This window comes from Lampris incognitus, chromosome 2 (assembly GCF_029633865.1).
Source record: "Lampris incognitus isolate fLamInc1 chromosome 2, fLamInc1.hap2, whole genome shotgun sequence".
Classification (NCBI taxonomy): Eukaryota; Metazoa; Chordata; class Actinopteri; order Lampriformes; family Lampridae; genus Lampris; species Lampris incognitus.
This window is the reverse complement of record NC_079212.1, coordinates 9,614,631-9,642,595: the sequence shown is the minus strand read 5'-3', so window position 1 is coordinate 9,642,595 and position 27,965 is coordinate 9,614,631. Positions and strand designations below refer to the sequence as shown.

Below are 27,965 nucleotides of genomic sequence, written 5' to 3'. Positions count from 1 at the left end.
GGGTCGCAGTGGCAGCAAGCTAAGTAGGGCACTCCAGACATCCCTCTCCCCAGCAATGCCCTCCAGTTCCTCCTGGGGGGATCCCAAGGCGTTTCCAGGCCAGATTGAACATGTAGTCCCTCCAGGGAGTTCTGGGTCTACCCTGGGGTCTCCTCCCAGTTGGACCCGCCCAGAAAGCCTCCAAAGGAAGGCGCCCTGGAGGCATCCTAATCAGATGCCCGAACCACCTCAACTGGCTCCTTTCAACGCAAAGGAGCAGCGGCTCTATTCCGAGCTCCCTCCGGATGTTGGAGCTCCTCACCCTATCTCTAAGGCTGAGCCCAGACACCCTACGGAGGAAACTTATTTCAGCCACTTGTATCCGCAGTCTCACCCTTTTTGGTCACTACCCAAAGCTCATGAACATAGGTGAGGGTTGGAACGAAGATTGACTGGTAAATTGAGAGCTTTGCCTTCCAAGCTCAGCTCCCTCTTCACCACAACGGTCCAGTACAACGTCCGCATTACTGCTGATGCTGCACCAATCCGCCTGTCTTCTGCTCCATCCTACCCTCACTCGTGAACAAGATCCCAAGATAGTTGAACTCCTTCACTTGAGGCAACAACTCATCCTCAACCTGGAGGGAGCAATCCACCATTTTCCGGTAGAGAACCATGGCCTCAGACTTGGAGGTGCTGACTCTTCTCCTCATCTCATCTTGTCATCATCATGAATTCTCATAATTTACATTTCTGAAGTATAAATATTCTCTTAATACAATGAAATCCAGGAAAAAAAACAAACCATTTTACTGAGTTTTACTGATGCATACTGGCAACCTGGAGAAAACCTACAGCGTACTATGTATATCTACTGGTTTGTTCTGTCAGGACCCAGTCAGTCACTGGTTAAACGAGGTTCATAGCACCTTTCATCAAATGTTTTACTGACAGACTTTTACAGAACTCTCCAAAGAATGATTTTTCTACTTAGACTTCTATTATTTTGTTAACGTGAAGCAGACCCTAACCCCAAAAGAATATCAATAATAAATGTCTACTTGGAGTGGTCCATAGATGAGATGGCCAACACATTTTGTTAGAGGATGTCTGGTTTTACATGTGGCTTTGACCGACCCTTTCAAAGAAGAACCTCACTTTAGAAAATATTATGAAAACAGTAGTTTTGTCACTTTTTTGACTTTTGAGATATTTTTTTCATATTAAAAGGGTAAATAAAGTATTAGGTAGAGTTTTATTTGTAGTGAGAGGACACTATCACAGAGTGGCTGAACGTACACCATGTTAACCTATGGAGGTGGAGATGGTGTTCTGCAGATTTTACCATTTTCTCTAGTCAGGTCTTTATTAACAACATGTGACGTATTCTGAATCTGAGCTCAGAAAAGTGTGTGATGCACAATACTTTATAGACGACAATAACCACATTCCCATCCAAGTATCTTTATGCGAATTTTGTTTTCACATAGAAAAAGTCAAAGGACACAGAAAATATCAAATAAAATTCGCATAAAAGATTTATGCTGTACATGCTTTAGGCAGATACACTATTAGATAAAAAGAAATGCAATAAATTGTGATAGAAATGCATTTGCTGAATAAAAAATTGAATGTAAATAGGATTTCATCATGTGATCACAGATCTGGTCAGGATATTGATATATGTTGATCTGAGACTAGATGTGGTGTGGGGTTGTGGTAATCTGGTGATATAACTTAAATGTTGTCATTCCCTGGTCTTAAAGGCTGCATTACAGTAAAGTGAGACAGTTTTCTGAACTTGTTCCACTGTGATATTCTATGTGATATTTATGTAAGTATTCGCTTGATGTTTATTCAAACGTTAGATGGAAACATGACTACTGTGTGAGGTGTCTGTGGCGGGCTGGATGTCAGTGCTGTGTGAAGGAAAAAGAATTGGGTGTTTATGACCTCTGAGGGGCCTCGGGGCCGCCGTGGCCCTCGGCATGCCTGCGGCTATGTTTGACGGGCAGGCCAAGCTTTGGCTCCTGCAGGTAAGAGCGGCAGTACTGGCTGATGAGGCGGATCTCAGGGTATGAAGAGAACTGCGAAGGGAGACTGTGGGGCAGAGGAGGAGGAGGAGGAGGTGTTGGGTCACCCGTGGAGGCATCGCGGGTGTCTGTGCCGGCCGGCGTGTCTGGAGAAGTGAGGGCCTCCACAATCTCTCTGTCTAGGATGCGGAGGGCCACTTGGGCCACAGTGTGTTTGTAGTTGTTCTCAGTGGCAAGGCAGACGTAAAGCCCGCCATCCGCCTTGCTCAAGGACTTGAGCAGCATCCCGTGACCTGTCTTCACCACCTCCTGGTCCCGGTTCAGCTTTGAAGAAGAGTACACTGGATTTACTGTAGTGTGTCGTAAACAATCCTAAATGTTTTCAAGGCATTATTAAAGGGTTAGTTTGGTTTCCGGGGTTTTTACCATGTGTCCTACTTACACAGAGGCAGACACACTCCTGGATTCCTCTTTTATGTCTGTGTGTAGTTTAAAGGTATATGGCGAACAGCAAGTTTAGCCTAGCTTAGCTCAGTTGCTGGATGTCTACAGGGATCATTAGCATCTTCTCTCAAAAGGGAAATACACCATTACCAAACCCCATCCTTAATACTTTTTTACTTCTTGGGCTAGTGTTAACAATTTCTCTTAACCGATGTTTTCATGCTAAATCCTAAAAATTTAAGTTCTGAACTATTTTTCCGTAATATACATGTGTCTTCTTCTAGGGTCGAAAATGAAGCATGGACCGGGTAGAGGGCTGTTGGGCCCCGGGCCCTATCTACTCTTGAACATCAAACATGTAAAAAGAAAATAGAATCCATGGGTAGCCACATATATCGCACGCTGCTCCCCTGTGTGCCCCCACACAGCCTATCAGAAAGCAAAAAATTCTGTTATCTAAAAATGTATTGGCTAATTGTGTCATGTGACGTTCACACACCAACACTGCATCCTTCAGTTAACGTTAAACCACCACTTCAATATTTGGTTATCTAGTTAGCTTTTACTGAATAACTGAAACGCCGAAAAATAGCACATTTTTTTCAGGGCAATGCCAGCAAAAGTTGGAAAGGGGACTGCTGTCAGGGATTTTTTGACAGTAGTAGTAGTAGTAGGAGGATGTTTTGGGGATTTCCAGGGACTTCACCCAGCACAACAACAGACGGAGACAATTCTTCGGCAATATTTACTTTTTAAATTCTGTATGATAGGACTTAGTCTCTTAATAAAGTGTTAGCTGTAATATCATAACAATCATAAAAGTGGCCGCGGAAGTCAAGTCAGGGAGCAAGGGGATGTGGTGGTGGCGTTGTGTATGTGTGTGTGTGTACTCCGTGGATTGTCACCTTGTCGTGGTGCAGAAGCTTCTTTGGTCCTGAGATCCTGAGACCAATGCCATTTGGAGCTATGCTCCTGGTAAGGTCACCCATAGTGGGGAGGTCCCTGACAAAGAGCAATCCAACCAAGACCTCAATGGTGGAACAGGTAGAGGATGATGGCTGACTTAAGGGAAGCATCACAATGGCTGGGAAGGCGGATGAAGGCTACAGCAGAAATGGGCCCCCAGTCATCTTGGACTCCATGCCATTGGATCCTGACCCAGATCTGTCAAGGACCGTGTGGTGACTGTCTGTACACCGGTCTCCCCACGTTTAAGTCACACCTAGGGTGGATTTCCTTTATGGAGGATGCTTAACACCCCAGATTAAGTCCTATGGCGACCAGCAAGTGGCAACATGGGCAGGATTGTGAGACCTGGAAGCCCCTAGTCATGAGCTGGCACATCAGGTGGTGGGTGTTAGATTCAGTCGCTGGGCTACTGGAACAAGGTAGAAAGAGCCCTTCGGTAGGTGCACCCACGACTGCGCAGCCCTCTTTAGGATCCACTCTGCTCACCCCAGGTGAGATTTCTACCCACTGGGGTAAAAAAGGTGCCCCAAAAATAGCCATCTACCCAGCCCTCCGTAAAAGTGGACAACAAAATTCTTGAAAACGTTGATCACTTTCCCTACCTCAGCAGCCTGCTCTCTTCAAAAGCTGACATCAACTCTGAGGTCAAGCATCGCCTGAGTTGTGCCAGTGGCGCTTACGCCAGATTCAGGAAAAGAGTCTTTGAAGACTGAGACCTAAAGGCCCAAACAAAACTCCTTGTCTACAGAGCTGTTGTTCTCTCCACCCTGCTGTATGGCACAGAGTCATGGACCACCTACAGCAGGCACCTGAGAGCACTGCAACAATACCACCAAAGATCCTTACGAAAAATCCTGAGGATCAGCTGGAAGGATAAACGCACCAACATCAGCATTCTGGAAGAAGCCAGTGTGACTAGCATCACCACCACAATAATGCAGCACCAAGAGATCCTGTACTTCCAGCTGAAGGAAGGTCAGCGAGCTCCCGGTGGGCAAAGGAAATGTTTCAAGGACAATATAAGGACCAGTCTGAAGAAATTAAACATCACATCAAGCAACTGGGAACACATAGCACTGGATAGGCACGCCTGGAAGAATTTTGTGTAGGAAGGAGCTGCACATCATGAAATGGAATTCCACTGTGCTGCAGAGAAAAAAACGACCGCACCGCAAGGAGAGAGAGAAAAAGGCTCAACCACCACCACTTTCCCCTGTCCACACTGCACCAAGGTATGTAGATTGCGGCTCAGCCTCTATAGCCATCTGAAGACCCACAAGTAGACAACCCAACAGAGAATATAGTCGAACTCGCTTCGAGTGACTGCCGATGTTGTGTGTGGGGGGCTGATGGGCACGACCAATTAGAATTGCGTTCTGCGGTCCATGAGATGAAGGATAGGCATATTACAGAAAAATAATTCATAACTATAATTTTCTAAACTCTTTTTTGCCATCAAAATTTCTTTGCATTTCAACAAATTCTAAATTCTTTCCGTATGCTTTACTGACCACTTTCCTCCTGCCATCCTTCTGAAACAGCCATTTGACGGAGGCTCGAGGAGATCTGGGCTGACACTCCAGAAACACACTGCTGCCCTCCACTCCGAACTGCACCGCCAGCTGAGCCCGCCTCTCTACTGACAGATGCAAAGGCCGAAAAAACACAAAAAAACATTTTATTCATCCAGTCAAATTTTACATCGCTACTAAAGCCAATGTGAAATGAAACTGACTTTTTTTAAAGCAGGTTTGCCAATTTCCCCAATCACATTATGCACTTATTAATTGCCTTAACTTCTTCTAAAACAGCCAAAGTCCACGGGGGCAGGCGAGCAACATGCCAACCAGTAATATCGTCAAACATTTTGCACCATACAATCAAATCGCATCCCTCCCTACATTTTGTCCCACCCCACATATCCCGTTTAACTTAATACATCACATCATGGAAACAAGATGTGCTCTGAATGACATTTGACATTGTCTTTACCATATGCTGAGACAGACTCTTATATTAGTAAGACACAGAGGTAAAGTACAATAGTCCTTTAATGCTGTGATTTTCAAACAATGGGTTATGACCCACCTGGGTCAGCATGTCCACAAACACTTTTTGTTAAGAGACAGAATTTAAATAAGAGAAAATGTTGCATGCGTTTTAATTTTTTTTTCTTGTCTTCCAAGATATCACCAGTATAATGTTTACTGTTGACATGCCTTGTCTATTTCATTTGATCAATTAGTCAGCCATGACTGAAACATAGAATACTGCATTGATGACCAATGTAGAGGGAATTGTCAATTATCTAGTTTCTTATTTTACTCCACAAGATATTTGGTGGGTCCTGGGCCAAAAATCATTTCCACAGGTGGATCAGGACAAAGTTTGATAAGTTGTGTTTTGATACATGTCGGAATATTCACGGTACCTTTAGCATTGAAACCACGACACTGACGCAGCGGGTCTCCATGTTTGATGTCCTGTCTCCGACTCCGCCTGCATTTTAAAAACCATGAAGTTGAGTTACAGTTTAATCCATTACAGTCAGAAATAACCAATGGCGCCCCCAAGGGGTGGCCACGTCCCCCATTCCCCCTCCTCACGAGTCTCACATGTGTAATATGCTACTGGGTATGCATAATATGCTTCTGATATTTTATATTAGGTATGATTAATTTAAATAATGTATTTTTTCTTAATGGTTCACATGAGAGAAACAAACGCATAGGCAGTTTTATGCTTTTTGTTCACCGTATGATGCTAACAGGTCAGATTTTGAGTGGCAGTGCATTTCGCATATGCCAGATTGTGAGCAGCCCCTCCACTTCACTGAGCGTACAACCCGCGGCTTGCACAGAGGACCAGAAGACCACTTTCCACGTGCTAGCTGCTTTTAACGTAGGTTAAATCATGGCAAAACAAAGCAGTTTGCCTAAGTTGGTCACAAAGACACCATGAGGAGCAGGAGGAAGAGAATTCAGCTCAAATTCGATCATTCTCAACCCAGACACCTAATCCTGCTCCAGTTTCTCCTCAAGCACCAAATGGTAAAGACACATATGTAATTTCAGTGCTCAACACCAAGCCCCGTCGTCTCCTGCTGTAATCAAAAGTAAGCTCATTTACAATTTCGGCTGTAGTAGCTTATTGCCTATTACAGTATTATTGTTTATTTATACTGTGCAGAGGTCTTTACTGTCTACTAATGCCTCAACTGGCTTACTTAAGGTTTCGCTGTGTGATTTATAGTTATTTAGGTTGCCGTTTGCAGAAGTGAAAGTACTGGGAACCAGGAATGAGCAATGATTCAATATTATTGTATCAATATTCCCAACAAAGTGATGGACAACAAAGCAGACTGTCCCCTGTCTGAATATGAACTTTCACCTCTTTGTGGAGGCAGTGAAGGGGGAACAGCTCTCTCCATCCCAGGCGCAGTAAGGGTCTCTGGCCAGACAGCAGTCTGAACAGGCTTTACCGTAGACGGCACACCTATGCAGGGAGACCTGGGTAAGCCCTTTGTCTGAGGACATATAGAGCTGTTGCTGCAGGTCACAACAAGGGAAACAACTGTTAGCAGTTAAGAAAGAGCGATTTAACAATCCAGTCAAATGCTGGCGATGTATAAAAAAGGCGTTCCCCCCGCCCAAATCTCGATGCCTGCTCAATTATCCAGGTAAGAAAATCACAGAAAGTTGAATCAGTTCATCTGGACACATTGAGAGAGAAACGTCACCGTCCAACATCAGTAGAGACAAGAGGAAAGTTCTCACGACTCAGTAAGGACTAACCTCATCATCCGTCCAATGGACAAAGGCAGATGCCCTGTTCACGTACACATGAAGTCTCTCTTCACGTGTGTTCCTGTCGATGAAGCAGTTGAGGTAGGCCATAGAAATTAGAAAATGACCTCACCCTTAACAATAGGACCACCCTTAACACTGACCAAGTGTGTCTGCTCCTAAAGCTGTGTCTTCAGTCCATGTACTTCACATACAGGGGGCAGTACTATAGGCAGAGGCATGGGTGTGCTATGGGTTCCCCAATCTCACCTGCAGTGGCCAACTTCTGTAAGGAGGAAGTGGAAAAGAGGGCTCTGACGTCCTATCCAGGGACACCACCTAGCCATTGGTTCAGATTTGTGGATGACACCTGGATTGAAATTAAATCGCAGGATGTACCACATTTCACCGACCACATTAACTCTGTGGACAACCACATCAAGTTCACCAGAGAGGATGGGGAAAAATTACAGGTGAGCCTGCTTAGACTGTGAAATTGCAATGGGTGATGGGAGATATTTGATTGTTGATGTTTACCGTAAACCAACGCAAACTGATTAGTACCTAAGGTTTGACTCTCATCATCCACTGGAGCACAAACTAGGAGTCATCAGGATGCTGCACCACTGAGCTGACAATGTCCCCACCGACACAGCGGTTGGGGAATAGGGGAAATCCCACATTAAACAGGCCCTGGTTAAGTGTGGGTATCCTAACTGGTTGTTTGTCAAAGTCAGGAAGATGCACAAACAGTGCACCAGCTGATCGAAGAGAGGAGAAGGACAACAGCTTTCCAAGCATAAACCAGTGGTGATTCCCTATGTGGTGGGAGTGTCGGAACAGTTGAGACGCGTATTTTCCAAACACTGCGTCTCAGTTGCTTTCAAACCCCAAAACACACTGCACCAGAAGTTGGTCCACCCCAAGGATCGGGTCCCCAGGCACAAACAGAGCAATATACTGTATGCTGTTGTGCCAGGGGGATTGCTGTGATTTTGACTCCCCGTTCCAACCAGCGTTCCTCCCTATCAAGGATGTGCATATCCTCATCCCTGAAAGAGTGGCCACTGGCCTGTAGATAGATGTAGACTGTGGAGTCCTGGCCTGACGTGTTAGCTCTTCTGTGTTGTGCCATCCTCTTGGCCAGCATTTGTTTGGTTTCCCCGATGTACAAGTTACATCAATCCTCCCAGCACTTAACAGCGTACATTATATTGCTCTGTTTGTCAGGGGACCCGATCCTTGGAGTGGACCAACTTCTGGCTCAGTGTGTCTTGGGGTTTGAAAGCAATTGAGACGCAATGTTCGGAAAATACGCATCTCAGCTTTTCCGACACTCCCACCACATATGGACTCACCACTGGGTTACACTTAGACAGCTGTTGTTCTTCTCTTCCCTTCGATCAGCTGGTACACTGTTTGGGCGTCTTCCTGGCTTTGACGAACACCCAGTTAAACCGATCATTGGTTTTGGTCGTTATGCCACTGTATTGTTTATAAGGGTGGGGATACCTGCAGTCAGTTGAGACTGAAGAGGTCACTTAGATGAGTGATGAAACGTTTCTCTCTCTCTCATTGTGTCCAGATGAACAGATTCAACTTTCTGTGGTTTTCTTTCCAACATTACACTACATGACCTGATCTCAGTCCAGTTTTCTTAACTGATCCTCCCCTGTCTGGTTGAAGGTGTGTTAAAGGTAAAGTCCTTAATTCAAATGTTAGCCAAATGGTCACCCTGCTCCGAAACTACAAACCACAGGGCCGGAAGCTCCTGTCACTCCCAAATTTGTTGACAGGTCTCTTAATACAAGGACTAACGGTAAACAGCAACTAAATCTGAGTTTCTCATGTTTTCTGATGCTGTAAAAGGTTTGTTCACATCTCTAATGGTTGTAAAGATTGGAGTAAAACATACCCACATTTTCAATTACCATTGGCTGAGAAAAACACAAAATGCTTATTTTACAACTGTTACTAAAACCCTTCAACTACATTGGATATTATAAGTCTGCACACCCCGGTTAAAATGACAGGCTTTTGTGATGTAAAAATTAAACCAAGATAAATCATGTCAAAATGTTTTCCACCCTTAATGTGAAATTGCAACCTATAAAAATAAAGACAAAAACAATAAGAAACATTTTATGGAAAATTAACTTGTTGTCCTTTGAATGCAGCGGGTTTAAGCTACGGTTGCTTGGACCATAGACGGCCTTAGTGGCGTTGAAAAAGCCTCTGGTGTCACCCGAGTCTGACAGTCGCTGGATTTCCAGAGCCTTTTCTGTCCACCAAGAGTTCTTAAGCTCCCTCACCTGTCTCTGAATATCTGCCTTGGTTCTGGAGTGAGCCTTTTTTTTTTTTTTGCCTTGCAGGTTACATAACTTTGCCAGGCACGAAAGGCTTTCCTTTCCTGGAGTTCAGCTGTTCTATCTCTGTGTCGTTCTTATCAAACCAGTCCTGGTGTTTTCTGGACTTTTACCCAAGGGTGGTTTTGCAGGTGTCGAGGATGGTGGATTTGAGCAGGCTCCAGTGCTTCTCAGTGTCATCAGGGTACTCCTGTTGGAGGGTTTCCCAAAGAAACAACAATCCAGTCTCCAAACATCATAGGGAAAAATGTGTCGTGGTCTGATGAGACCAAGGCTGAACTTTTTGGGCGTAGTTCCAAAAGGTATGTTTGGCACAAAAGCAACACAGCACATCACCAAAAGAGCACCATACCCACGGTGAAGCATGGTGGTGGCAGCATCATGCCTTGGGGCTGCTTTTCTTCAGCCGGATCTGGGGCTTTGGGAATCGGCTCCAAATACCAATCGATTTTGGGGAAAACCCTTCAGGCGTCTACTAGAAATCTGAAGAAGCAGAGGAATCTCACCTTTCAGCACAACAACGACCCAAAGCACACGTCCAAATCAACAAAGCAATGGCTTTACCGCATTAAAATCAGCCTTTTTTAGTGGCCCAGCCAGAGCCCAGACCTGAAGCCAACAGAAAACCTGTGGGGTGACCTGAAGAGGGCTGTGTACAAGAGATGTCCTCACAACTGGACAGATCTAGAATGTTTTTGCAAGGAAGAGTGGGAAAATATGGCTCAGTCAAGATGTGCCAAGCTGATAGACTCTTACCCAAAAAACACTGAGTGCTGAAATAAAATCAAAAGGTGCTTCAACAAAGTATTAGTTTAGAGGTGTGCACACTTATGCAACCAGGTTATTGTAACGTTTTTTTTCTCTGTAAAAGGTTGATTATTTTTATAGGTTGTAGTTTCATATTAAAGGTGGAAAAAGTTCTGACATGATTTATCTTGGCTTCATTATTTTACATCATCAAAAGCTACCATTTTAACAGGGGTGTATAGACTTTTTATAACCACTGTATGTATGTAAATATACCTTCATTTTACATGGTTAAATAAATCACAGATTGGGCCTTTAATCAGTGAAATCAGTCGATGTGGAGTTGGGTTGGTGTGAAGACCTGCGTACACATGGATCTACATGGTACATGATTATCACTGACGTGTGCTGAGGCCTACCCTTTTTGAAGAAATCTTCATCGTTTTTATGGGAGTTCGACCCTGTGGGAACAAACACCGACACCAGTTACAAACATTAAAAAAAGTGAAACTTTCGAAAGGTTCCTTCGTTTTGCAGTCAAAACAGTGAAAGGCAAGACTGTACGAACCCTGAACACCTCCATCTCCTCCAGCGTGAGCTGCTGGACGCTGTTGGTGTCTTTAGGAAGCACAATGACCTTCTGGACTGTTCCACGGTCTGAAAGAAGAGGAGTGCTTTATATTACACATTTTGAACTCTTGGACTACACATACACAAAGGATGGATTCAGCACTAACTTTAACCCTTCCCCATTTGCCCCAGTATTATCATTCTCATGAATGTCAGAGGGTTGAAGTGATTAGATTGTCAGATTTCTCTGAAATGTGTCTTGCATTAATAAATATCTGTTTCCCATACAGGGGAACAGACACATTTTGATTTATTCAAATAAAATACGAGCTCTCTTTTGGAAGTCATATTCCAGAACTTCTCCGTCTCGTTCACATGTTGAGAGCCTCTCATCTCTTACAACTACGCGTGTGTATTTAGTTTTGTAACTGACCCATTTGTGCTACTGCGTTCCTCATGTATTTGTATAGGTTTTTATCCATCTATTTACTTCCCATTTTGTTACACTTACATTATTTAACCCTATCTACAGCAATTGCATTTGCACAGATGATTTTTACTATTTTCTTTTTATATTTCTGGGTTTTATAATGTAAAATGTTCAATGAAAAACTCAGCAGAGAAAAGCCTCCACCCGTCATATTAGTGAACTACAAATCATCGTCCTGCAAGTTCAGTTTTTTTCTTCATGTTTGATGTCTTGAGTTTTTGTGCTGTAGAGACCGTCATTGTGACTGACCTGTTCCCAGAAACAGCACCTCGTATCTGCCGTCGGCGGCATCCACCAGATCCACCACGATGCAGGTGAAACGGTAGTCCACGCCAGTGCTCAGGACCAGCGGACGTTTGTGAATGGGGTAAACGGGTTGGTACATGAGCGGATGAGCCCTCACGAAGTTCACTGCCTCGTCTGAGAACTCCTTGGTGGAGCGAAGGCTTGGCGTGAAGGTTCCTCCAGGACACTACGGGACCAGAACCAAGACCAGAACATAAACCAGCGCCTTGCCGCTGGTAGACGAGACCATGCACTTGATTCAACCTTTACAGCCTTTCTAAGAGATAGTTTTCATTTTTCTGAAATAAGGAAATAATTCATATTTCCGTCAGTAGTAATATTCTCTTAAAAAAAACAGAATCATTTTTTGGGGTTTGATAGAAATCAGCATCATCTGTGACCGCAAACATCTACAGCAGTTTTCTTTTTTCTAGGGTCGCGGGATGCTGGAGGCTATCCCAGCAATCATAGGGTGGAAGGCGGGTAGACACCCTGGACAGGCCGCCAGCCCATTCCAGGGAAAATACATTCACACCTAGGGACAATTTAGTATGGCCAATTCCCCTGACCTACATGTCTTTGGACTGTGGGAGGAAACCGGAGGACCCGGAGGAAACCCACACAGACACGAAGAGAACATGCAAACTCTACACAGAGGACGACCTGGGATGACCCCCAAGGTTGGACAACCCTGGGGCTCGAACCCAGGACTTGTTTGCTGTAAGCTAACAGCGCTAACCCCTGGGCCACTGTGCCTATCTATCTATCTATCTATCTATCTATCTATCTATCTATCTATCTATCTATCTATCTATCTATCTGTCCGTCCATCTGTCTCTCGTTCTATCTTAGGATCATCATGTCATTTGGCATGGTCGACAGGTGCTAACACACTGGACACAGATGGCCGTGTTGCTGCAGGTGATGAGAGCAGATCTAAAAGGAGACATGGGAGCCGTGCTCACCGTCCCGGGGCGAGGGTAGGGGATCCTGCCCGTGTATGGGGTCCACTGGTAGTTGTGTCCGTGCTTGTGTGAGAAGGGGCCGTTGAAGACATTTCGAATGTCAGACATGGAATACACACAGACGGCTGAGCCTTTGAATACAGACCTGCGGAGGGAAACAGAAAGTCAGACCAGCTGCCCTGCTGAGAGAAGTGCGGATAAAGTGGGAGTTTAGTTTGGAAACAGCAGTTGTCGTTACCCAGTGGTGGTGAAGACGGCGTACACTACCGGATTTCGTCTGTCCTGCGTTGGCTGAATGAAAACGTCCCCTGGTGATATTTTAAAAAGGCTTTATGTTCATATTTAGGAGCACTAACACAGTGGCTCCAAACAAATGACAGCTCAGCTGAGGAGTGTGTGTGTATTTGTGTATTTAGTGTGTATGTGTGTGTATTGGGGTTCATCTTTAGACCTTAATTCCAAGAGGATGTAATTCAAACACAGATGTTAAAACACACAGACTTACTCAGTTCATCAAAATGTGTTTCTACTCCGTCGTTCCCGATCACTGAACAAACCAGACGAGCCTTCAGGAACGTTGTCCACTTGTTGATCAGGGACTTCTGTCCGCCGTCGTCATTCTGGAACAGAGTCGTGTTTCAGAATTCAATACAACATCTTCACAAGACTTGGCCACGATTGATTGATTGATTGAGATGATTGGACATGTGTGGAGGAGAGAGGCTGGGTATACTGGGAGAAGGATGCTGAATATGGAGCTGCCAAGGAAGAGGAGAAGAGGAAGGCCAAAGAGGAGGTTTATGGATGTGGTGAGAGAGGACATGCAGGTGGCTGGTGTGACAGAGGAAGATGCAGAGGACGGGAAACAGATGATCTGCTGTGGCGACCCCTAACGGGAACAGCCAAAAGTAGTAGTAGTAGCAGTAGTAGTGTTGTCAGCGGTGTTTCAGTCCCCATTTATCAGTCACAGCTTCTCTCATACTGTTTACATGCCGGTGTGCAGCATGAAAGCAAATCAGAATTACGCTGCTGCAAATGAGCATATAATAAATTATAAGAGGCTGAATTCTGGCCACAAATGATTGATCTCATGTTCATTAGGAGATCGTTAGGAGCCCGGATGAACATTAGTGTCATCAGGGTTGTTTGTTAATGTTGTCAGAGACACACAAACTCGCTACGATGTTGATTTTGTAACTTTAATGAGATGCTTAATTCCGAAAGGGAATATTTACAATGGATTTAAATCCATCCATCCATTATTCAAACCGCTTATCCTGCTCTCAGGGTCAGCCTATCCCAGCAGTCATTGGGTGGCAGGTGGGGAGACACCCTGGACAGGCTGCCAGGCTACTGGTTAATTGTTTTGTATTATTATTTCTTTCTTATAAATTTATTTCTGATTTTTCCCTTTTTTCTCCCAATTTATTGGCCATCGATCCCTGTTTTAGTTCAAACGCCCACTCTCGTACTGCATGTGTTCGCCAACTGCATCTCTCCAGCCGGCAGTCTCGAAGGAGACGCCTCCCCACTTTCATAACAAGGCGAATCCAGGCCGAAACACTGCTTTTTCTGACACACACAGACGCATTCATTTGATGAACACAAGCCGACTCTGCCCCCCTCTTGAAGACAGCATTGCCAATTATTGCTGCTTCATCGAGTCCGGCCATAGTCGGATCTGACGAGACCGGGATTTGCGCCCCGGTCTCGTCAGTGGGCAACTGCATTGACACAACACCAATGCTTAGACTGCTACACCACCACAGACGTTTATATTATTTTAAGAACAATTTATGTATTTGGTGCACAGTAGTAAATGAATGCAGTCGTTGAAAAGGAATTATGATTCCATCTCCTGTTTGGGACTTGGACTGTTTAATGATCCATGTGCTGGAATCCTTCAAGTCTGTCTTTTTTGCACATTTAAGTTGTGAAATGTAATTTGATCTAATTTGTTCACTGCGTTTAATCTGTAATTGATGAGATAAGGGTGGCACGGTGGTGCAGTGATTAGCGCGGTCGCCCCACAGCAAGAAGGTCCTGGGTTCGAGCCCTGGGGTAGGCCAATCTTGGGGGTCGTCCCGGGTTGTCCTCTGTGTGGAGTTTGCATGTTCTCCCCGTGTCTGCGTGAGTTTCCTCCGGGGGCTCCAGTTTCCTCCCACAATCCAAAGACATGTAGGTCAGGTGAATCGGCCGTACTAAATCGTCCCTTGGTATGAATTTGTGTGTGTGTGTGTGGGGGTGTCGGCCCTGTGATGGACTGGTGGCCTGTCCAGGATGTCTCCCCACCTGCTGCCCAATGGTTGCTGGGATAGGCTCCAGCATCCCGCAACCCAAATTCGGATAAGCGGCTTGGATAATGAATGGATGGATGGATGGATGATGAGATAAGGCAGTGTTTTGTTCCTACCAGGCAGACCCGGCCCACCCTGGACACCACCACGGGGGCACTCCCCCCGCCTGCATCCAGGCTTTTCTCCCGGAAAAAGAAGTACAACTTGTCGTCGTTTTTCTCCGAACTGTCTGGAATCTGCTGGATCTTCACAAACACCGGCTCTAAACGTCACACACACACACACACACACACACACACACACACACACACACACACACACACACACACATCACCCAGGGAGAGTTGCATAAAAACAAACCAAAATAGAAAGGAAAGGTGTGTGTGTGTGTGTGTGTGTGTGTGTGTGTGTGTGTGTGTGTGTGTGTGTGTGTGTGTGTGTGTGTGTGTAATACCGTTGAGCCACCTGGAGTCGTACTGCTCAGTCCGGACGGCAGGTCTGCTCCCCAGCGTCCTGAAGATGGCCGGGTCTGTTCCCATGAAGTCAACATGGACTCCTGCATACAGGTTCCCGTCTGGCTCATGTCCAGAAAGACAAAACGCCTTTTGACCACTGCACTCATGGAGGCTTGGACATCAAAAATGATTAAATTTCCACTAAATGGAACAAACTAAAACTTCGACACACGGAGGTAGAGGAAGGACAACATGTCTCCCACTAGACGTTGTGTCAGGATGAACTGATTCAACTTTCTGAGATAGGATAACTAGAAAAACTGTAACGCTGAGTCCAGCGGTGGTCCCCTGTCCAAAATCTACAAAATGATGCCGGTGAATAAAATGAGATCATAACTGGACATCCGGGTAGCGTGGCGGTCTATTCCGTTGCCTACCAACACGGGGCTCACCGGTTCAAATCCCCGTGTTACCTCCGGCTTGGTTGGGCGTCCCTACAGACACAATTGGCCGTGTCTGTGGGTGGGAAGCTGGATGTGAGTAGTATGTGTCCTGGTCACTGCACTAGCGCCTCCTCTGGTTGGTCGGGGAGCCTGTGCAGGGGGGAGGGGGAACTGGGGGGGGGGAATAACATGATCCTCCCGCGTGCTACGTGTCCCTGGTGAAACTCCTCACTGTCAGGTGAAAAGAAGCGGCTGGTGACTCCACGTGTATCGGAGGAGGCATGTGGTAGTCTGCAGTCCTCCCCGGTTGGCAGGAGGGGGTGCAGCAGCGATCGGGACGGCTCGGAAGGATGGCTTGGAAGAGTGGGGTAATTGGCTGGATGCAATTGGGGCAAAAAAGGGGGGGAATCCAAAAAAAAAAAGAGATCATAACCGATATGATGGAAAAAACTATGACAATAAGACCCGGGTTGTATAAAACAAGAGTTTATGTGGTCATCCAGTCACATGTGAGCCGAACCCACACCAAGTCTCTGCTGGACTACTTACTAGCTGCTGGTACTTTTAACGATGATGTAGACGGTTATGAATCCATAGCCTCAAAGTTAAGTCAAACTCTTTGTTAATCTTTTGTTGTATTTAAAAACCTCCAGAAATCCATCTACATGTACAAACTGTGTTATGCAACCTTTCACTTTGGCTCGCAAATGAACTAAGCTAGCTGGTGGTGAGGAAGCAAAGCGTAACGTCATTGCGTTCTTATTAATCTATTTTTTTTGTGTATCCCCCCCCCTTTTCTCCCCAATTGTACCTGTCCAGTTACCCCACTCTTCCGAGCCGTCCCATTCGCTCCTCCACCCCCTCTGCAGATCCGGGGAGGGCTGCAGACTACCACATGCCTCCTCCGATACATGTGGAGTCGCCAGCCACTTCTTTTCACCTGACGGTGAGGAGTTTAGCCAGGGGAGCGTAGCACATGGGAGGATCACGCTATTCCCCCCAGTTCCCCCTCCCCCCCGAACAGGCGCCCCGACTGACCAGAGGAGGCGCTAGTGCAGCGACCAGGAGACATATTCACATCCGGCTTCCCACCTGCAGACACGGCCAATTGTGTCTGTAGGGACGCCCGACCAAGCCGGAGGTAACACGGGGATTCAAACTGGCGATCCCCATGTTGGTAGGCAATGGAATAGACCGCTACCCTACCCGGACACCCTTATTAATCTATTTGATTAATTATGAAATATGGCTTCTATGTTCTAGTGAGGAGTCTGGTTCGGAGCAGACGGTCAGACTCACTGATCAGAGCTGCAGCGTTGGCTTGTCGAGGGTCGTAGGAACACTTTCCTTTACCAGAATCCATGACACCCGGCACCAGTCTGAACACGTAGTCCTAGAAATGTGCAAAAGTCACAAAGTCTGGTGACAAATCTGTGTGTGGATGCTTGTGTACGAGTGTGACTGGCCCCAACACAGATGTCTGACATGTCTCATACTAACACAGAGAAAGGAGAGAAGAGCAGGAGAGGGATGAATAAGTCACAACTTTCTGACTTTTCTGTATCTCTATATCTTGACACATCACCTCGTTTAAAAACTGCTATAATACACATCTATTGGTTGTCTGTGCAGCATGTGGGTGACGGGGTCGGCGTACCTCGGCTCTCCATCCTCTGTTGATGAAGGTACAGATGGGTTTGTAGGCGCCGGTGCCACAGGTGTACAGGTGAGTCCTGTTCCAGGGCTCAATCAGACGTACGAAGTTGGCACATTCACCCTGGTTTTAGAAAGCAGGACAGCTCAATACACGTTAGTACTGTGTTCAATAGACTCTGTCTAATGCAGGACTCTAGAAGTTTCTGTGATGGCATTTCACCAACCTGTCCTCCCTTTCCTGTCAGCTGACACTCGGCTTTCCTCTGGGTAGAAGCTGGCCAGTGGATCTGATGGGCACAAGAAAAAATACCTTAGTGTGGTGGTCTATTCCGTTGCCTACCAACTACCAACATGGGGCTCGTTGGTTCAAATCCCCGTGTTACCTCCGGCTTGGTCAGGCATCCCTACAGGCACAATTGGCCATGTCTGTGGGTGGAAAGCCGAATGTGGGTATGTGTCCTAGTCGCTGCAGTAGCAGCTCCTCTGGTCAGTCGGGGCGCCTGTTTTGGGGGAGTGGGGAAAACAGCATGATCCTCCCACGCGCTACGTCCCCCTGGCGAAACTCCTCACTGTCAGGTGAAAAGAAGCGGCTGGCAACTCCACATGTACCGGAGGAAGCATGTGGTAGTCTGCAGCCCTCCCCGGATTGGCAGAGGGGGTGGAGCAGCAACCGGGATAGCTCAGAAGAATGGGGTAATTGGCCGCATACAATTGGGGAGAAAAAGGGGGGAAAGTTTTTAAAAAAGGAAAAAATACCTAAACCATATATCCACATTTTGAGTCTCACAGACATGTTGAAGACTGTGTGGTGGTGTTTGGCTCAGCAGTGTGATGATTAGTCATACTGTGCATGCAAGCTCCAAAAGCATTTACCATTAACATCAGTCGGCACCTGTAACTGAATTAATGGAAGATTAATACTCCCTCAAAATGTACAAATACTTAGTAAATGCTTCATTCTTACTTCAGTTCTTTGTTAGAAAGACTTTAGAAGTATCCTGGTGTCTGGGTGTTATGGCATCACACATCATCACATATGGTGGTATTGTGCTTTAACGTAGTATCAGAGGTACCGCCTCGTGGTTTTCAGTTTAGTCCCTTCAGTTATCTGACATGTTTCTACTGTGGTGCCTTCTTTTTATTTTAGATTTCCCATTTCATCAGTGAAGTTTTTCCTTAAGTGAAGGTAATCGAGTTGTCAATCAAGTCCTCAGACATCCTGTCAACAATATCTGGGAAAGGAACCATGACACATTATGATTTAAATATCAAACAGAAAGACTTCTGAGGGCCCGGAGGGTTTGTGGACCCCTGAGAGACAGGACGATGACAAAACATTAATTATTATTATTGTTATTATTATTATCTCCACCAGGCAGAGATAATGTGTATGCGTCTGTGTGTGTCCCCCTGGCTAATCTCCCAAACGACAGGACCTGTCAGTCTATTTTTTTGGTGCACAGTTATGACTGTGGTATTCCATGACTGCTACTCTGCTAAGGTTTGGAAAGTGCCAGTTCATATTAGACTTGGTCACATGTGAGGGTCCACATAGGATGCTGCACATCCACAGACTGACAGGCAAAACGTTTTTATTACCTCTCGTGGTTGTGGTGATTCAAAACCGTAGAAAAACTTTTGTTCTCGGCGTTGCCGCTCCCTCTCTTCACTCACTCTCTAGCTCGCTTGACCAACGCTGCTCTCCATCGCTGCCTGATCTGAGTCAACTGTGCGCATGCGTGACTCACATCTACAGTTGACTAAGTTCAGGCAGCGACAGTGTCAGAACCAAAACATTAGGTATTCAGGTAGGAGTCTTGAAAGTAAACGAGAAGTGGATCGTACTTCGCAAGCCAGCAGATCATTCACTGCTGAGAGGAACCAAAAATAATAACCTGTCATTCTTTTCATAATATAATAAATCTGGGTAAACCGTTTACGGTCACGTATGTGTAGCTCACATCAGTGGTTGACTCGGATCGTGCAGCAACATGATCAAAAGTTAGAATTTCGATAGTCGAGAAAATACTCACGTTATAGAGGAACAACTTCCTCTGGGTTGCAGTCAAAACAGGAAGTGTTGCATATTCTTGTCGCTGCCTAATCTGAGTCAACTGTAGATGTGAGTCACGCATGCGTCAGTGTAAACAGTTTACCCAGCTTTATCACATTACGAAAATAAAGACAGGGTTAGGGTAAGACCAAAATGGTTGCTTAGCAAACCTTTTCTTTTTGGAAAGTGCCAGTTCATATTAGACTTGGTCACATGCGAGGGTCCACCTAGGAGGCTGCACATCCACAGACTGACAGGCAAAACGTTTTTATTAGGTAGATTTTTTTTAGCTTGAGCGGTGCATATTAACCCCCCCCCCATATTTCCCATTCAATCAACTTAGGCGCTGCACAAAAGTCTTATAATGGCCAGAATAACACTGGTATTTGTGTGTGTGTGTGTGTGTGTGTGTGTGTGTGTGTGTGTGTGTGTGTGTGTGTGTGTGTGTGTGTATCTGTCTGCTGCTAATCTCCAATACTAATGGACCTGTCAGCCTAATGATTTTTGTGCACAGTTATGTGACTGTATGATCAAGGACCTCCCGTGGTTGCGGTGATGTAAAACCTTTGAAAATCCTGTTTTGTACCACAATTGAGTGCCAACTCCTCAGGTGATTTGTCTTCTAAGTCTGAACAACAGAGAAGAGGAGATATTCCTAGTGGGGAGCTGAACCCTACTGAGTGGACTCTACCATTTATTATTATTGTTATTATTATTATATCATTATTATTATTCTTACTATGAGTGGCTCTTTGTTGATGTTGTGCATGTCCAGCGCAATAAGGTACTCCTGAGTGCCGATGTAGAGCCGGCCCTGGTCCTGATCCATGTGAAGGATCCTGTAGTCACTGGTGTTAAAGGAGAAAGAGAAAGGTCGCGCTGTGCGTGTCTCCATCAGCTCTGAATGACAGACAGACAGACAGACACAGACAGACAGATGTTTAAGACAGTTTTTAGATTGTTGCTTGTGACAGAAAACCTTGAGGGCTAATTCCATGTTTTTAAACATAAATCTAAGTTCATCTCATCTCATCTTCAGCCATTTCTCTGGGGTCAAATCGCGGTGGCAACAAGCTAAGTAGGGCACTCCAGATGCCCTTCTCCACAGCAACGCCCTTCAGCTCCTCCTGGGGGATCCCAAGGCATTCCCAGGCCAGACTGAACATGTAGTCCCTCCAGCGAGCTCTGGGTCTACCCTGGGGTCTCCTCCCACTTGGATGTGCCCGGAAAACCTCCAAAGGAAGGCGCCCAGGAGGCCTCCTAATCAGATGCCTGAACCACCTCAACTGGCTCCTTTCGACGCAAAGGAGCAGCTGCTCTACTCCGAGCTCCCTCCGGATATCTGAGCTCCTCAACCCATCTCGAAGGCTGAGCCCAGACACCCTATGGAGGAAACTCATTTCAGCTGCCTGTATCCGCGAACTCACCCTTTTAGTGACTACGCAAAGCTCATGACCATAGGTGAGGGTTGGAATGAAGACTGACTGGTAAATTGAGAGCTTTGCCTTCCGGCTCAGCTCCCTCTTCACCACAACGGTCTGGTACAACGTCTGCATTACTGCTGATGCTGCACCAATCTGCGTGTCAATCTCCCACTCCATCCTACTACCCTCACTCATGAACAAGACCCTGAGATACTTGAACTCCTTCACTTGAGGCAACAACTCATCCCCAACCCAGAGGAAGCAATCCACCATTTTCCGGTAGAGAACCATGGCCTCAGACTTGGAGGTACTGACTCTCATCCCAACCATTTCACACTCGGCTGCAAACCGGCCCAGTGTGCGCTGGGGGTCACATTCTGATGAAACCAACAAAACCAAATCATCTGCGAAGAGCAGAGATGCAATTCTGAAGTTCCCAAAACAGACACACTCCTCACCTTGGCTGCACCTTGAGATCCTGTCCATGAATATCACAAACAGAATTGGAGACAAGGGACAACCTTGGCGGAATCCGATGCCCACCAAAAATGTGTTGGACTTTGTGCTGAGAATGCAGACACAGCTCTCACTTTAGTTATAGAAGGACCGGATGGCTCTTGCCCCTCTTGAGAATCACCACCTTAATATGGTGGAGGGATTTGGGTGTCCTGGTGATCCTGTGGGCTGTGTCATTGGGGGCAATAGCTCCTGGTAGGGTCTCCCAAGGCAAACTGGTCCCAGGGGAGGGGCCAGACTAAAAGCGATTCCCAAGAAACCCAATGACAGTACACCAGCAGAGCTACAGCACCTTGCCTGGAAAAGGGAAACTGAGGCCCCCTCGTGGAGCTAGACCTGGGAAGGGAGCTCGCTGGTGAGCGTCTGGTGGCCGGGCCTTGGCCCATGGGGCCCGGTCGGACCCAGCCCGAAAAAACAACATGGACCCACCACGTGCGGGGATAAGCATTGGGGTAGGGTGCAATGCAGGCTGGGCGGCAGGCAAAGGCGGGGACTGGGGCGTGCTGACTTCCAGCATCGCAGATTGGTCCTCGGGATGTGGAATGTCACCTGGCAGGGAAGGAGCCTGAGCTGGTGAGGGTGGTCGAGCGGTACCAACTAGATATAGTTGGGCTCACCTCCACACATGACATGGGCTCTAGTACCAAATTCCTGGAGAAGGGCTGGACTCTTTAAATCTAAATTAAAAGATTCAAATAGTTTAGTGAAATCATTTTTTGGTAAACTCTAAAAACTGTGCAACAAAAGAAGTGGAACATCTCCAAAATAAGAATAAAATAAGATGCAACATTTGAAAAAAAGTACAAAATCCAGGAAGTATACAGAAGGTATATCCCAATCTATGTTAAATGGTAAATGGACTTTATATATATATATATACACACTACCGTTCAAAAGTTTGGGATCACCCAAACAATTTTGTGTTTTCCATGAAAAGTCACACTTATTCACCACCATATGTTGTGAAATGAATAGAAAATAGAGTCAAGACATTGACAAGGTTAGAAATAATGATTTGTATTTGAAATAAGATTTTTTTTACATCAAACTTTGCTTTCGTCAAAGAATCCTCCATTTGCAGCAATTACAGCATTGCAGACCTTTGGCATTCTAGCTGTTAATTTGTTGAGGTAATCTGGAGAAATTGCACCCCACGCTTCCAGAAGCAGCTCCCACAAGTTGGATTGGTTGGATGGGCACTTCTTTGAGCAGATTGAGTTTCTGGAGCATCACATTTGTGGGGTCAATTAAACGCTCAAAATGGCCAGAAAAAGAGAACTTTCATCTGAAACTCGACAGTCTATTCTTGTTCTTAGAAATGAAGGCTATTCCATGCGAGAAATTGCTAAGAAATTGAAGATTTCCTACACCGGTGTGTACTACTCCCTTCAGAGGACAGCACAAACAGGCTCTAACCAGAGTAGAAAAAGAAGTGGGAGGCCGCGTTGCACAACTGAGCAAGAAGATAAGTACATTAGAGTCTCTAGTTTGAGAAACAGACGCCTCACAGGTCCCCAACTGGCATCTTCATTAAATAGTACCTGTTAGAGCCTGTTTGTGCTGTCCTCTGAAGGGAGTAGTACACACCGGTGTAGGAAATCTTCAATTTCTTAGCAATTTCTCGCATGGAATAGCCTTCATTTCTAAGAACAAGAATAGACTGTCGAGTTTCAGATGAAAGTTCTCTTTTTCTGGCCATTTTGAGCGTTTAATTGACCCCACAAATGTGATGCTCCAGAAACTCAATCTGCTCAAAGAAGTGCCCATCCAACCAATCCAACTTGTGGGAGCTGCTTCTGGAAGCGTGGGGTGCAATTTCTCCAGATTACCTCAACAAATTAACAGCTAGAATGCCAAAGGTCTGCAATGCTGTAATTGCTGCAAATGGAGGATTCTTTGACGAAAGCAAAGTTTGATGTAAAAAAAATCTTATTTCAAATACAAATCATTATTTCTAACCTTGTCAATGTCTTGACTCTATTTTCTATTCATTTCACAACATATGGTGGTGAATAAGTGTGACTTTTCATGGAAAACACGAAATTGTTTGGGTGATCCCAAACTTTTGAACGGTAGTGTATATATATATATATATATATATATATATATATATATATATATATATATATATATATATATATAAAAACACTTCTATCTACCGACCACTCACAGTGCTTTTAAGTATATGCCTCACATTCACCCATTCACACACATTCATACACTGATGGAGGAGGCTGCCATGCAAGGCACCAACCTGCTCTCAGGAGCAGTTAGGGGTTCAGTGTCTTGCTCAAGAACACTTCAACACACCCTCTGGAGGAGCTGGGGATCGAACCAGCAACCTTGAGATTACTAAACGACTCGCTCTACCTCCTGAGCCATGCCACCTCTCAATGTGCTATTATATACAAATACCAGTGTGCAAACGGTCTGTATGAGTAAAGTGTCAGGCGAGGGGGCCGTCGTGGCAGGGTCTAAAATCTGTTAATAAGCATGTACAGTTCATCTCCCGGTGTACACCACAAACCATTCAGAATGCTTTTATCATGAAAACACACGACCATCAGTTTTCTGAAAGGAAAATCTGTCTTCATAGTTGGCTCATTGACTTTGAGACAGCTTGTTTTCACCTGATAGCAGGTTAATTCATGTCAAAAAGCAGTGAAACAGACTCCATGATATCAGTGTTTGAGTCTGGACCACAGAGAGGAGAGATGTTCTTGTTGAAGAGCAGCACAACAGCACCGTGAGTTTGATAAGATGGACCAACAAGGGCCGAGGTGATGAGAAGTTACTGAAACACAAAACACGGGGCAAGCCAGTGATACAACAGACTTTTCGTATTTTGCTATGAACGAGAAAAAGGAAATAACGGATTTTGTTGTTTTCTATATATTTGAGGACAATGACAAATGTTTTTAAACCACTTTACGTGATTAAATTAATGAGTTGGACTGTGTGCAGACAGGTCACTATTTCTCCGGTAGGGGGCGCTGCTGTATTTCATTGGACACGTGTAGCCTTTGGAGGTAAAAATGTTGAACGCCACCGCCACGTTTACATCACGTGTTTCATTCATTCTGGAACCACATGGACACAATGTTTCCACATGTTGAGCTGAACGTTCTAGAGTCAGTGTGAACCAGGTGTGTTTCTGTTACCCACTGAGCCTGTAAACCCAACAACGAAAGCAAAAACCACCTCGAGGGGTGTAACAACTTACTCATTTTAGGTTATTTATATGTTTATTTAATGTTGTTTTTGTGATATTGACGAAGATTTATGAAATATTACCTCTCCACCCAGCTCTGTTAACATGATCCATCATAACGCACCACCACTGTTGTACCATGATGCACCCCCACCTGGACACATTCCCAACTACAGGAGTGTGTGTGTGTGCGTGTGAGCGCTTGTGTGTGTGGTGGTGGTATGTATGTGTGTGTGTGTGTGTGTGTGTGTGTGTATGTGGTGGTGGTGTAGGTGTGGGTATGTGTGTGGTGGTATGTGTGATGGTATGTATGGTGGTGGTGTTTGTATGTGTGTGTGTGTGTGATGGTGTGTATGGTGGTGGTGGTGGTGTGTGTAATGTGTGTGGTGTGTGTGTGTGTGTGTGTGTGTGTATGTGATGGTGTGTATGGTGGTGGTGGTGGTGTGTGTGTGTGTGTGGTGGTATGTGTGTGGTGGTGGTGTGTGTGTGTGGGGGGGGGGGGATGAGGTCAGCATGCCTATTTTCACTTTGGCCATAAATCTCATTGTTGTGAGGAGCGGGGACAGCCTCTCTGTCTGGGGGGTTGTTGACTCTTCTTCTTTGGCAGCAGATGCTCTCAGCAGCTCTCTACATGAGTGACAGGAGCCATGCCAGCGACACTCTAATCACATGACAAACAGCACGGCACTCCTCCAAAGGCCAAACTCAACTTAGTACACTTTAAATCAGCAAGACTGGCTTTAAAACTGATAATCCAGCGAGTGTCCAGCCCCACAGACCCACTTCTCTGTCCGGGAACACAAACACACACTGCGAAGAAGAGTTTATGAAGGTATTTCATCTGGTTAAAGTCCCATAAGGCTAGCAACCTGTTCTTACCCCACTGGCAGGTAATATCAGCCCTACCAAGACAGTCGACTTGCTTCATTCCACCAGCAGTTATTCTGAGACGTACTGTAAAACAGAAAGAGCATCTTACGTCACGTTTCTTGTAAGATTTCTTTCCCTGTTTACTGAATATTCCTCAGAACAAGTCTCACAATCATGAAACAAGTTCCCTTGTTGAAACAAACCACAACATCCCCCATGGGGAAACAAACCACAACATCCCCCATGGGGAAACAAACCACAACATCCCCCATGGGGTAACAACATAACATCCCCCTTGGGGTAACAACAATTTATTGGCAACATCTTGAAATAAGCATTAAGACTCTTCTTCGTCTTTCGGCTTGCTGCCTGTTTCTCAGGGGTCGCCACAGCGGACTGTACAGTTTCTATTGGTACCCTGTGAGGGCACAGCACCAATGGCGGTCATTGCTAACCCGGGCCTTGACCGATCCGGTATGGTCTTGTTAATCCAGGCCTTGACCAATCCGGTATGGTCTTGTTAATCCGGGCCTTGACCGATCCGGTATGGTCTTGTTAACCCGGGCCTTGACCGATCCGGTATGGTCTTGTTAACCCGGGCCTTGACCGATCCGGTATGGTCTTGTTAATCCGGGCCTTGACCGATCCGGTATGGTCTTGTTAATCCGGGCCTTGACCGATCCGGTATGGTCTTGTTAACCCGGGCCTTGACCGATCCGGTATGGTCTTGTTAATCCGGGCCTTGACCGATCCGGTATGGTCTTGTTAACCCGGGCCTTGACCGATCCGGTATGGTCTTGTTAACCCGGGCCTTGACCGATCCGGTATGGTCTTGTTAATCCGGGCCTTGACCGATCCGGTATGGTCTTGTTAATCCGGGCCTTGACCGATCCGGTATGGTCTTGTTAACCCGGGCCTTGACCGATCCGGTATGGTCTTGTTAATCCGGGCCTTGACCGATCCGGTATGGTCTTGTTAATCCGGGCCTTGACCGATCCGGTATGGTCTTGTCAAGCTGCATACTGATTGTGCAAAATGTTACGTGGGACGCCCTTCCTGACACAACCACTAACCCTGCCGACAGGGGCACAGGTAAAGCGCTGGACGCCGTCCCAGTATTCACGGACTTGGGCCCATGCTTGTCGCCATAAATAATAATCATACTTAAATAATGATAACACATATAATAATTACACATAAGAAATAAGAAGAAGAAGAAGAAGCAGAAGAAGAAATAAGAATCAAGACTTAAAAAAGAGATAAAATGTCAGGCGTCCGGGTGGCGTGGCGGTCTATTCCGTTGCCTACCAACACGGGGATCTCCAGTTTGAATCCCCGTGTTGCCTCCGGCTTGGTCGGGCGTCTCTACAGACACAATTGACCGTGTCTGCGGGTGGGAAGCCGGATGTGGATACGTGTCCTGGTCGCTGCACTAGCGCCTCCTCTGGTCGGTCAGGGTGCCTGTTCGGGCGGGAGGGGGAACTGGGCTGAATAGCATGATCCTCCCCCACTCTATGTTCTCCTGGTGAAACTCCTCACTGTCAGGTGAAAAGAAGCGGCTGGCGACTCCACAAGAATGGGAGGAGGCATGTGGTAGTCTGCGGCCCTCCCCGGATCAGCAGAGGGGGTGGAGCAGCGACCGGGACGGCTCGGAAGAGTGGGGTAATTGGCTCCCATCGTTGTTATGGCGATGAACGGTCATAGTAGATCACATATGTGTGTCAACATGCTAATATCAAATGAAGGTGTCAGTACCAGTGTGTGTGTGTTCTGCGTGCACACGTGCAGTACAGGACCGTGTTGTAAATGGGTCGCTATGACCAGGGCCTCTACGCGGGAGGTAAAGTGTGGCTGTCTTTCTGCGTCGGGTGCAGCTGTGCGAGGAATCCACAAATAATCTGCAGAATCCACCGCGGTGGTGCACACCGGCTCTCTCCGACCACGCAAAGCTCCTATTCTCAGAACGCGTCTCGTCCAATTCCAGGCATCTTCATCCAGAGAATTAGCTACCTATGGACAAGGGTGGGACGGGGCTCTCGCCCAGGGAAAATAAAGGACACAGCAGAACACGTCACGCGGTCTTATTTCTGCACGACGTGGAAAAGGTCGTGTCTGCATCACGCACACTCAGGTGTGTGATGCAGACAGAACCAGTCTGGACAGACAACACACCTTTTCCTAACATACTCCTCTGGTGTCATGACACGAGGTGTGTCAGGTCTCTCTCTCCCTGGTCACTTCCACAAAGAAATCCCCCCCCCCCCGATTAACACTGACCATAAAACAAGCCAGATGGGGGCGTCCGGGTGGCGTGGCGGTTTATTCCGTTGCTTAGCGACACGGGGATCGCCAGTTCGAATCCCCGTGTTACCTCCGGCTTGGTCGGGCGTCCCTACAGACACAACTG

The 27,965-nt window shown here is 46.2% G+C and overlaps 1 protein-coding gene across 5 annotated transcripts in view; it reads right to left on the bottom strand.

Moving 5' to 3' along the window:
• Positions 1 to 367: 367 nt before the first annotated feature.
• Positions 368 to 27,965, bottom strand: part of sema3gb (sema domain, immunoglobulin domain (Ig), short basic domain, secreted, (semaphorin) 3Gb) — a 59,520-nt gene continuing 31,922 nt past the window's right edge. For 2 of the 5 annotated variants that reach the window (XM_056275524.1, XM_056275522.1), the window contains exons 3-18: positions 20,277 to 20,437; positions 17,709 to 17,771; positions 17,486 to 17,605; positions 17,128 to 17,221; positions 15,385 to 15,504; positions 15,047 to 15,192; positions 13,139 to 13,253; positions 12,872 to 12,941; positions 12,634 to 12,778; positions 11,633 to 11,855; positions 10,892 to 10,980; positions 10,743 to 10,784; positions 6,816 to 6,973; positions 5,857 to 5,924; positions 4,937 to 5,064; positions 368 to 2,384 (exon numbers count right to left, since the gene is read on the bottom strand). In XM_056275524.1, the coding sequence (XP_056131499.1) occupies positions 1,926 to 2,384; positions 4,937 to 5,064; positions 5,857 to 5,924; positions 6,816 to 6,973; positions 10,743 to 10,784; positions 10,892 to 10,980; positions 11,633 to 11,855; positions 12,634 to 12,778; positions 12,872 to 12,941; positions 13,139 to 13,253; positions 15,047 to 15,192; positions 15,385 to 15,504; positions 17,128 to 17,221; positions 17,486 to 17,605; positions 17,709 to 17,771; positions 20,277 to 20,437 (2,201 nt within the window). In that variant the 3' untranslated portion in view covers positions 368 to 1,925. The remainder of the gene's footprint in view (positions 2,385 to 4,936; positions 5,065 to 5,856; positions 5,925 to 6,815; positions 6,974 to 10,742; positions 10,785 to 10,891; positions 10,981 to 11,632; positions 11,856 to 12,633; positions 12,779 to 12,871; positions 12,942 to 13,138; positions 13,254 to 15,046; positions 15,193 to 15,384; positions 15,505 to 17,127; positions 17,222 to 17,485; positions 17,606 to 17,708; positions 17,772 to 20,276; positions 20,438 to 27,965) is intronic. The other 3 variants (XM_056275525.1, XM_056275523.1, XM_056275526.1) reach the window with 3 other exon arrangements.